The sequence below is a fragment of the Micromesistius poutassou genome, assembly GCF_964030765.1.
Source record: "Micromesistius poutassou genome assembly, chromosome: 5".
NCBI lineage: Eukaryota > Metazoa > Chordata > Actinopteri > Gadiformes > Gadidae > Micromesistius > Micromesistius poutassou.
The window spans coordinates 16,459,709-16,470,912 of NC_140275.1; the positions used below are offsets into that span (position 1 = coordinate 16,459,709).

The following is an 11,204-nucleotide window of genomic DNA, read 5'->3' on the forward strand; positions in this document are numbered from 1 at the left end:
GGAATATGCAGGAAGATATTTTACTTTGAAGCAGACATATTTTTATTGTGCTACTTGAAATAAAAATTTCACAATGCATACAAACAGTAATGTCTTTATATCATGAAAACAAGGGATTGTGAATACAAAAATACCATCTACAATGGCAATCTCATCTCTTGTACGTGTATATTTGGTTGGCAATGATGACAGACACACATAAGGGTCAGCTGTTGTGTATAAAAACATGACTCACCTGAAAGTATTTTCAGTATAAACTTTAAAACTGGATCGTGACCTCAGACTAAACACACACACAGCGGCCCAGAGGGAATTAGAGGTAGATGGAAATATCTGTTAATCTATGTAATCCTTTCCTTGTTTACATTCTTTATGCACACAGACATGGATAACTTCTATCTCAGACCAAAGCAAACAACCGCCCATTCACAGGAGGTTGAGCAGAAGTTCAGGGCAGGAAACAATGGAGGTAATTTTACTTCACGTTGCAGGGTGGTTGATCATTATCAGGATACGGCAATACACGTTTGCACATAGTAGCTCTTTCATAAGGACATTAACAGACAGCTATCCTGTGTGCCCGACCAGCTGGCCTTCGCCATCGACCGCCATTGTTGGGAGACGATGGTGTCATGGCTGTGAGGATTCTTCTTTTAAAACTGGAGCCATGGCATCGATGACCTGAGAACCAAGCTGTCGCCATACACCTGAAACAAAAAGATGCATCACAATCCAATGAGACCCAATTTCAAATCGTCTAGAACTTAGACAGAGAGCATAGACATGTTTTTTATTTATCACAGCGAACTGAGGCAGCAAAGGAATACAGCGTTGACGATGTACGTTAGGTCAGAAGCTGAAATCCGAAACAAACGTACAACATGAAACACAGGGTTATATAAAACTAGAACAGTAGGGTCGGTACATGGACACGTGACATGTCATGTGACACCGTGCCGGGGTGTGTGATGGCCCTGTTCCCCAGGGTCGGTGAAGAGCAGGCCTGACTCCTGTTCCTGCTGAACTGAGCCAGTGGTTCTGTAGGACTGATAATCAGCTCAGTAGGCACAGGAGTCCCAGGCCCGTGTCTCGGACTGCGCACGATAACTCCTATTCACTGTGGTCGGCACGGCGACAAAACAAAACAACACAACACTAGAAGGAGGGCTGTTATTTTCTAATGATAGGGGAAAACACACATCTAATTGAATCACACCATTTTCCACCAGGAATATGCCGTGCAGTCCATATTAATTGGAACGGACAAGACGACCAGCCCGCTTTGACGGCGTACACACTGACTTCTGTTGTCGTGATAACTGGCCGATATTAATAGAGTGGTGACAAGTGGGGCGGTGACTTATGGCGCAAAGGAAACGGCTCACCATGATTTAGGCGGAAAGAGTTTATTTTGGTTTGCTTTCTATAACGTCCCCTTTGTTCTTCCCGTGTGCAGAGAACCATCCCCAACCCCCATTAGAAAACGATAAATCACCTTCTACATTACAGGCTCGGATGGCAATCCCCCCCTCATTTTAACGGCCCTTTGATAGCCATTACTCTTTAACCAGGCCCTAAATATAGGTCTCAAACTGGCAGCCCTCTTCCACATGGCCCTCATTTCTTATTCACACATCTGTCCTCGCTTAGGCTCCACTTTGCTGGCATGAACGTAGGGGTAGATATAATGGCCTTTCCACTTACAATATCCTGGCTCTTACTAAACAGCCAGACGTATGTCACCATTTGGGCTTACAGATCGACCATTTCAGAGCACACAGAGCCAGGCTTCTCGAATCGAGTAAAACACATGCTTCTGGGACCAATACCGTGCCGTTCCCCGTTTCCCATACCGAACCCCCGCCGCAAAATATATAGACATTTCAATGTGGTTTAGACTGAGTAGTTTCAGAATTGTGAGCTGTCTAGGTCCATTCACACTGAAAAGCAGGCAATCCCAGATGGAGATGTATTTCATCATTGTGCTGATTGATGCCTAATGTAAGGGGAGGACATAAATCAACACACAAATTAAACTAGGCTGACATCGCCGGGATTGACTCTCCTTGCACGTGAGTGAGTGCATTGTTTGTTCGACGTATCTTGACTTATACAGGAACCGTCCCATGGTGCAATCTGTCATGCCCGCGACTATAATGCATGTGATTTATGTGCGAGTGGGAATTCCTGCGTTTGTTTGTATCACTGGATCAGAACATTCTGTTTCCTTTCTTTTATCTCAAGAACAATTAGGGAAAAAAGCTAAATGCAATCGGGCAGGAAGGTATGGCACATTGTACAAATATAGAAAGCCTGATAAGTGAGGAGCTGCTAAGGGAGAGATGTTAGCCTCTTCTATTTTCAAATGCTTGGCTTCACTTGGTGTTAAACAGTGTGGGAACATGTCCATAAGGATTTAGAAGTTTTTTCTTCTTTCATCCCACAGAGAGAAAGAGAATATATCTGAATCAATGCGTTTAGTTATACTTATGCCTTAGTCTACACAGTCTGTTTTTTTTAACAGCCTAAACATTACCTAGTCCATAATCCCAGGCCTTCTAATTTAGGCCCGGAGCTGAATACTGATTTGCCAATGTATCTAGACACTCTAGACACTGGGTAATATAAAATATATTAAAGTGTCCGTCCATGGCAGTAAGTGGCAATGTTCCCCAGTGTCAAATGCAGGCCGTCTCCTCTAGCTTACTGTTGTTTGCATCACTTTTCCCCCATTCCTGATATAATATCTCCAGGAATTTCTTGAAATAATACCTTTTAAAAATAAAATAAACAATGTGGGTAGTGGCTTCAGGAACTATCACAAAAATGTTTATATGCTGTAAGTCATCACCATCCCCCTTCCTCATTATTTTTCATTATTATTATGATGATGTGTCTTCCAGTTGGTAAACATTGTTGCATGAAAATCCCTGAAGAATCCTTAAGCACTAATAACGAAAAACAAAATGTGCACAGGATGCGACGAGGAGGAGTGATAATGCTGCTGATGATGAAGATCACAAGGGTGGACTCAGCTACCAATACAGTGTCTGTCGGTAGGATTAGCAGCTGTGAAGTCTCTCTAGGCCTCATTAGGAGCGGTGGTAGCCGGTTAGGCTGGCTCCCACTTTAAATACTTGGCTTCAGCCCTCAATAACAGTACCAAATATTCACCGCTGTCCTTCTCCAGACCAGCTCTTCTCAAAACCGCAGTGACAGAGAGAGAGAGAGAGAGAGAGAGAGAGAGAGAGAGAGAGAGAGAGAGAGAGAGAGAGAAAGAAGAATCACAAAGAAAAATGAATGGAGAGAGAGACGAAGAGAAAGAGAAAAGAGAGAAAGACAGGAAGGAACCGAAACAACCAGATTTTTACAACGGGAAAGCAGGAGGAAACCAAAAAATAGTGACAAAACCGGTGGAGGAAACAAGAGAGAAGGAGGAGATGGAGAGAAAGGAAGAAAACGAGTGAAAGGAGCCAGAGAAAGTGGGAGCGGGGCCAGACGAAGCGTTAGAGCATGGGGGTGTGGGCGGGGGGCTCATTAGTAGCGCTGCGCGGGGTTTCCAACGCATGAAGTGGCCTCTGAGCTCAGAGGACACACACACACACACACACGTACACACACAAACACACACACACACACACACACACATATGAGACAGACCGCAGGTGAGGGAGCAGAAGGTGGTTATATAAACAGACAGGGCAGGTAAAATGGAGGTTGCGTGTACTGTATATATGTGTGTGTGTGTGGTGGGATTACAGGAGTAGAAACATGAGACGGGGGGGGGGGGGGATATAGGAGAAGATGGAGGATAAAGTTGGGATGTAACAGGAGACAGAGGAGGAGACAATGTGGGCAGCTGAAAGGTCAGGCATGAGGAGTCTGGGAAGATGTGGGCTGGAGAGGAGGAGACAGCAGGGAGAGGAGGAGATATGTGAGAGAGAGGAGGAGATGGGAGGGAGAGGAGATACGTGAGAGAGAGAGAGAGGAGGAGATAGGAGGGAGAGGAGATACGTGAGAGAGGAGAAGAGATAGGAGGGAGAGGAGGAGATACGTGAGAGAGAGAGGAGGAGATAGGAGGGAGAGGAGGAGATACATGAGCGAGAGAGGAGATAGGAGGGAGAGGAGGAGATACGTGAGAGAGAGAGGAGGTGATACGTGAGAGAGAGGAGATAAGTGAGAGAGAGGAGGAGATACATGAGAGAGAGAGGAGGAGATACATGAGAGAGAGAGGAGGAGATAGGAGGGAGAGGAGGAGATACGTGAGAGAGAGAGGAGGAGATAGGAGGGAGAGGAGGAGATACATGAGCGAGAGAGGAGATAGGAGGGAGAGGAGGAGATAGGAGGGAGAGGAGATACGTGTGAGAGAGAGGAGGAGATAGGAGGGAGAGGAGGAGATACGTGTGAGAGAGAGGAAGAGATGCGTGAGAGAGGAGGAGATACGTGAGAGGGAGAGAACACAAACCTGATGGAATAAAAGGAATGTGGGATGCACAACACATGTGTTGTGCATTTGGAGGGCGCGGCATGCACCAACGCACGCACACGCCGTCATTAACGGGTTTTTATTAGAATACCATTGTAATGAAGATTGACATCTCTTCCTTTGCTTTTTTTCATTTCTCTTTTTCCTTTCCTCTCCTCATCTTAATCTTACTTCTTTACCTTCCCTCCTTCCTCCTTTATCTCATGGCGCGTTCAGATCGCTGGGAATTATGGGGAAAACATTTCCGCGACGTCGGAAAGTTCTTCTGAACGACACCTCATGACGCTCTCTGGTGATTGTACTTCCGTTCGGCAACTGGGGCCAGATTTTGATAACAGGGATGCCCAGTCGGTGACGTACGGTTTACTAGTGACGCGCATGAACGTGGCGGAACATGAAAGTTGTACTCAATATAAAAGAATCAACCATCATATCACCTACTTTACTATTGATTGACGTTGTAACCGTCTGTTGGCATCGACTTTGCTCAGTTTTAAACGTTGTGTACTGGTAAACCAGCTCTAGATAAGGGCAAGTGTAGCCCTCCATACAGTGGCAATACAATGTGCTTCTCATAAATAAAAGCAAAAGGATAGTAGGTGATAGGCTACAAGGAAATAAAGGTGTGCAAACTTGGATTAAAAAAAAAAAACCCTGCTGTGAAGAACTTTTAGATTCAGAACGCAGTGCACAAGAACGGTTGCTGTCGGGAACACGCGGAAGCGTGAGCGTCATCACCGACGAGGCGTCTCGTCTACCAGGACCATGAACGCGCCTTTACTTCCTTTCCTTCCCTCCCTCCTCTTTATCTTTTCCTTCCGTCCCTCCTTCCTTTGTTTTCCTTCCTTCCTGTTGACCTCCCCTCCTTCCTTCCTGTCTGGTGCTCGGGGTCATGCTCTCCTCAGGTGCAGAACTTAGCCACTGTGAACAAAGAGGAGATCAATCACTGTTCACCAATCAGCTAAGCTCTGCACCTGGCTGGAGACAGGTTACAGTGCACTGGCTCTCCGGCTGGCTGACTGACGCACGCACACAGACACACACACACGCACACACGTGCATCTACTCTGCTTCATGTATTGCTTGTTTATTGCTTTCGGCGTCTATTTCAACCAGGGAGGGAAACCAAGCGATAGCTGAGGCGCCGGTTCATTTGCATCTTTGGTTCATTTTTATCTCATTGTATCCAACATCTAAATTCACTTGTGTGACTCTGATCAGATACTCTGAAACCCAAGTCCCACTCTGTCCTGTACTCCCAAAGCCTGAACTTGATTCTCTCTCTCACACACACACACACACACACACACACACACACACACACACACACACACACACACACACACACACACACAGGCCTAAAATGGCACGCTCACATGCTCTCAGAGAATCATGCTCGCTGGAGGTCAGTTCGGTTCCTGGGGTCGTTCCTGTGTGTTCCAAGGAGGTGGGGGGGGGGGGGGGGGGGGGGCGGCGGAGTTGTTGCCATGGCAGCCGGCTGGGTCGGGGTTGTGTGGTAATCCCTGGCAATGTGATTTTATCATAAATCACAAATCAGCACGCCAGGAACCCTCACAACCCAGACATGAAAGGAAACATGATCATTTTTCTCGCTCCCCACCCCCCCCCCCCCCCCCCCTCTCTCTCCCTCTCACATGCGCAACCACGCACACTAACATCAGGCCCAGAGACCTGTGGATCCTTCCTCCGCCCCCATCCTCCCTCATTCGTCAAGGCTGAGTGCCTCAGCGTTATGCCCCTCATTAGGCGGATCAGAAGGGATTCCAGAGGTATGTAACTGGGGGGGGGGGGAGGAGCACATACCTGGTGCTGACATGTTGTTTTCACTTCATACACACCCCTCCGCCCACGCCCTCGCCCGCCCACCCACCTCCCCCCATGCCGCCTCAGGGTAATCCCACTGTAATCTCAGGGCGTATGCGTGTCGATGAGTCTGCGTATGTGTGTGGGTGTAATTACATACGTCTGCGTGTCGGAGGGCCTTTGAGTGTGTGTGATTACGTTGTGATTGTACTCTTCTTGCATGTACTATCTACACCCTGTGCATGCGTGTGTGTGTGTGTGTGTGTGTGTGGGGGTGGTTATGTGAATGTATGTATGTATGTATGTAAGTGGACATTCAAGTCTTCAATCGTGCTGGCATGCTTGTGCAAGTCGCTATTACGTAAGATAGCGACTTGTGGGGGCTCGGAAAAAGGACATGAGGCAACACACACACACACACCTTTGCATTCACACACATATTCATGCACGCACACACACACACACACACACACACACACACACACAGGCGGTGCGCTGTGAAAGGACAGGGGTGGTGATGTGTTCTTCCATCATTTTAATTGGCGAGCGATTTGGACCCGCATTCAGTTGAGCGGTACCATCCATCGCTGTGTACAGGCCCTGGTGTGGTTTAAGCCAAGGGGACACGGCGGCTAACAATATGTCAGGATGCTTTACCTCCTCCGTCTAGCTCCCCGCCGCCTCAGTAGCATTCAGGCCCCGCAGAGAGCTGCAGCAGAGAGCTGCACCGTCATGATAAAATATACGCGTGTGTGTGCGTGTGTGTGTGTGTGTGTGTGTGTGTGTGTGTGTGTGTGGGTGTGTGTGTGTGTGTGTGTTAGGGGTTACGGTATATGTGTATATCAAAGATATTTATCAGGACCAGGCCAGGCAGAGAGCACTCACTGAGAAAGCTTTTCCCCCTCCTGTGCAAGTACATAAAGCTGTCTCCTCACTCGCGCCTGTGTGTGTGTGTGTGTGTCTGTCTGTCTGTGTGTGTGTGTGTGCAAAGTGTGTGTGTGTGTGTGTGTGTGTGTGTGTGTCTGTCTGTCTGTGTGTGTGTGTGTGCAAAGTGTGTGTGTGTGTGTGTGTGTGTGTGTGTGTGTGTGTGTGTGTCTGTGTGTGTGCGTGTCTGCAGATAAAAGTGTGACTTAGTCACATCATAAACAGGGGATTTGGGCCTGGGAGGCATTCAGGTTGATGGAGACAAATATCCGTCTCCACACTGCCACGGTCACCAAGGGGCTCTAATGGTCCAGCAGTCACCCAATCAGAACCTTTCCCTCCCTCTTTTGCTTTCTTCCTGTTATCTTTCTTTCCTTCTTTCTGTCTATCAACCCATCTACTTCCCTCTAGCGTGTGTACGAATGTGCACAGAGGAACGTCGAGGTCAACAGCACGGAGAGCCCCTTAGTCTGACTTCTTCTAAGCAAGCCGACCCCAGACCAAAGTCTGCCTGCCTGTCGTTTACTTTGAGGAACAAGTACCCTACAATGCCTGGCCTGACAAACACATCCTGCCATGGCATGGGAAACTCTACACACTCATATACAGAACAGCAAACACACACAAACACAGACACAGACACACGCACACTGTCTAGATAGCCAGGTGACTTCAGGGAGGATTATCCGGTGGGACAGATGAAATCAGGATGGATTCAACACAAAGGTCTCTTGGACAAAGCCTGGTCAGGTGGGCAACGAGGTACAAGACGGACATAGCATAGCTCCCATTGACAAAGAGAAAGAGGGACACAGGAAAAATAGCTGCTGTCATCAAGTTTAGATAGGCGTGTGTGTGTGTGTGTGTGCAAAAAACTGAAAACAAACAATTTGATTACATGTAATAACCCAATTTGCTTCAGTGGTTCCACCAGTGGAAGTCAACATAGTTTAATATGTTTGCTGTCCCTGTCCATCTAAATCCCTGTCACGGTAAATAAAGGTTGACCTTATTAAAACATACTTTAACCACATTTCTTCGACTCAGGAAAAATGAATGCTGGTAAAGTATGAGTAAGGAATCAGGTCAGATCCAGGGATAAGGGCTCGCCATTGGCTTAGTGAGACAATGCTGATATTCCCAGTCTGGGATGAATATCGGTCGGCAAAGAGAATCCCAATGTCATCTTCTGATTGGGCCCTTCTGATTGGACCCGGCTAACTCAACATGGGTGTACAATGAAAGATATCATTTTTATGGCCAATGAGGGTTGAGCCTGACAGATTACCTGAAATGTCATAGGACCATCTCCTCCACCACTTTGCGTGCTGATTGGTCCATCTCCTCCTGAACCAATGAGAGACAGTGACGGGCCAGAGCCTGCTGCTCCGCCTTCTCCTGCACCATCAGCTCCCCGTACAGATAAACTCCCATGGCCTGAAACACACACACACACACACACACACACACACACACACACAAGCAAGCACACACACACACACACACACACACACACACACACACACACACACACACACACACACACACACACACACACACACACGTTATACAAGTTATATTGTTGGTTTCTCGCATCTTAAAAGGTGCAGTAGGTAGGATTTAAGAGATATTATTTGAGTGTCATTTGTAAGAAGGTCCACAGCCACCCACCAGCTACTAGTGAGGGAATTGGCATGAGAGAATATCAGTTTTGAGTGGACTGTGTCTTTCTCTTTGGGGGACAATTTCGAATTTAGAGATCTCCCGGCTTGTTTCTGACCAATAACGGCACCTCTTTCCTGATTGGTTGAGGGAATCCATCTTGCCTGTCAAATCACAGGTGGGTGAGATGCAAACTTATCGATGGAGGAGAAACGTAGGGAGGGAAGGAGCAAAGAAGAAGGGGACGTTTTTTTTGGGTTGATTTGTTTCAAACTCTGGCTCTGTTCCGCTCTCTCTCTTAATACCTCTCCAATCGCACATACAGCACCTCTACTTCAATGTATACTATAACTCCCATGTATACTTCCAACTAAATAAACAATGTTGCCTGCATTTATTCATTCACTTTACCTGGTCGTGAACCAGGAAGTGTTGGACATCTTGGTAAGCCTGGGAATGCCCATGTTTCACCACCAGTTCACACCAACGATGCCTCACCTGGGAGAAAAGCAAACACACACAAACAAGTTTTTAGTCTCTTAAGATCATTGCATTTTTGTACCATTGTCAGAAAAAATACCAAAGCAATCACTTGAATTGAATTGAAGAAGAAATAAGCGACCTCTCTAAACTTGAGGACATTGCCCATTTAAGGTACACTTGTAGGATACAATTTTTATTTCTGTTAATTTTGCCTGACCATGAAATAACTAATAACTTAAAAAGTTCTAATTATATAATTATGGATTGCACTTATTTCTTAACATGTTCTGCTATGAAATCTACATTTACTATGATTTGTATATGTCCATATACAGAATTGTAGTTGTTGAAAGTGTGTATTTTGTGTTGTCATGTTGGATTGTGACTCTGTCTCTGTGTATGGCTTTAAGAGTGTGAGTGTGTGTGTATGTGTGTGTATGTGTTTGCAAGCCGATGCCAGGCTTTTATTCCAGGAGGATCAATAGGAGCTCTGTTGCCGCGGTTACAGGAGAGTTCAGAGACGGGTTCTGCCCCCACTCTCAGCCATCATCTGATTTGTGTGCATGCGTATGTATGTGTGTGTGTGTGTGTGTGTGTGTGTGTGTGGATTATTATTCGCCAATAGAACTTGTGTGTGTTTGTGGTCGAGACACATTGTCAGATAATTGGATCCCAGTGTAAAAATGCTTTCTGAAGCATCCTTTAAAGACCTTTCCATGGATGTTTCAATCCATGTCCTTATCTGGCTATAAAGCACTTGTCCACACGAGGATAACAGCGGCTCAGGGCGAGTGTCTTTCCTCCCATTGGCTGATTGGCCGTCTGTGCATATGTGTGAGTGCAGCCCGACCTGTACTCTTCCATTACCTTAATTGGAACACAAGTTAGCACTCCTCCTTATGACGCTAGCGCAGAAGCTGCCACGCGTGTCAAAGGAAAAAAAAGTCGGAGCCCTTTGTGTGCGTGTGCGTGCGTGCGCACACTCGCGCGGTAGCTGTACTGAGGGGCCATTGTGCTCATTCCCTTGTTTTTACAGCATTCAAAATGAGGCTGGGCAACGCACCATTGCCAAAAGCCACATTCAAATTGCCTCCGTGACCTGCTACATAAACATTAGGGTCACCCGCATCGCCAGAACTCCCTCTCACTCGTCCTCGCTCTGCTCCGCTGGCCTTCTGCTGATGTATTCATACAAACACCATGTTTCTTTCCATAGTCTTCTTGATATACACACATCACACACACAGATATGCACATGAATACTCAACTAAATGAACAAAGGTCGCCGAAAAAAGGGCCCGCTACGTAAATGAAAGCATGTATTGTTTTTGAACACATTTTCCCTCCTGAATGCATGAATACACATTTAATTCTAACTGTGAATGTGTGTGAGATAGCGTGAGGGCAGGCAGACATGGATAGAGAGAGAGAAAGAGAAAGAAAGAGTGAAAACCAGAGTTAGGCAGGACCGGACCAGAGGGTAAGACAAACGCAGAGACAGAGACAGAGATACAGAGAGAGAGAGAGGCAGAGAGAGAGAGAGAGAGAGAGAGAGAGCAGGGGAGAGGGAAGAGGAAGACAGGAAGAGACTGAGAAAGAGGCACAGAGAGAGAGCGAGAGAGACGGACAGAGATAGAGAGTTTAGAGAGAATATAGAGTATATGCCCTTAGCTCCAGCCCTGCCCTGCTGGCCTTTGTAGCCCCAGCAGCTGTTCCGTGTGCTGGGTTACATTCCTGGGGAGAGCCTAGAGGGGAGCAGCTGCCTGGTACACCTCTCCATATGCCCCACACACACACACACACACACACACACACACACACACAC

The 11,204-nt window shown here is 46.8% G+C and overlaps 1 protein-coding gene across 1 annotated transcript in view; it reads right to left on the reverse strand.

Moving 5' to 3' along the window:
* Window positions 1-22: 22 nt before the first annotated feature.
* aopep (aminopeptidase O (putative)) overlaps window positions 23-11,204 on the reverse strand; it is a 48,367-nt gene continuing 37,185 nt past the window's right edge. The window contains exons 13-15 of the mRNA XM_084468190.1: window positions 9,308-9,394; window positions 8,523-8,671; window positions 23-707 (exon numbers count right to left, since the gene is read on the reverse strand). Of these exons, the coding sequence (XP_084324316.1) occupies window positions 8,531-8,671; window positions 9,308-9,394 (228 nt within the window). The 3' untranslated portion in view covers window positions 23-707; window positions 8,523-8,530. The remainder of the gene's footprint in view (window positions 708-8,522; window positions 8,672-9,307; window positions 9,395-11,204) is intronic.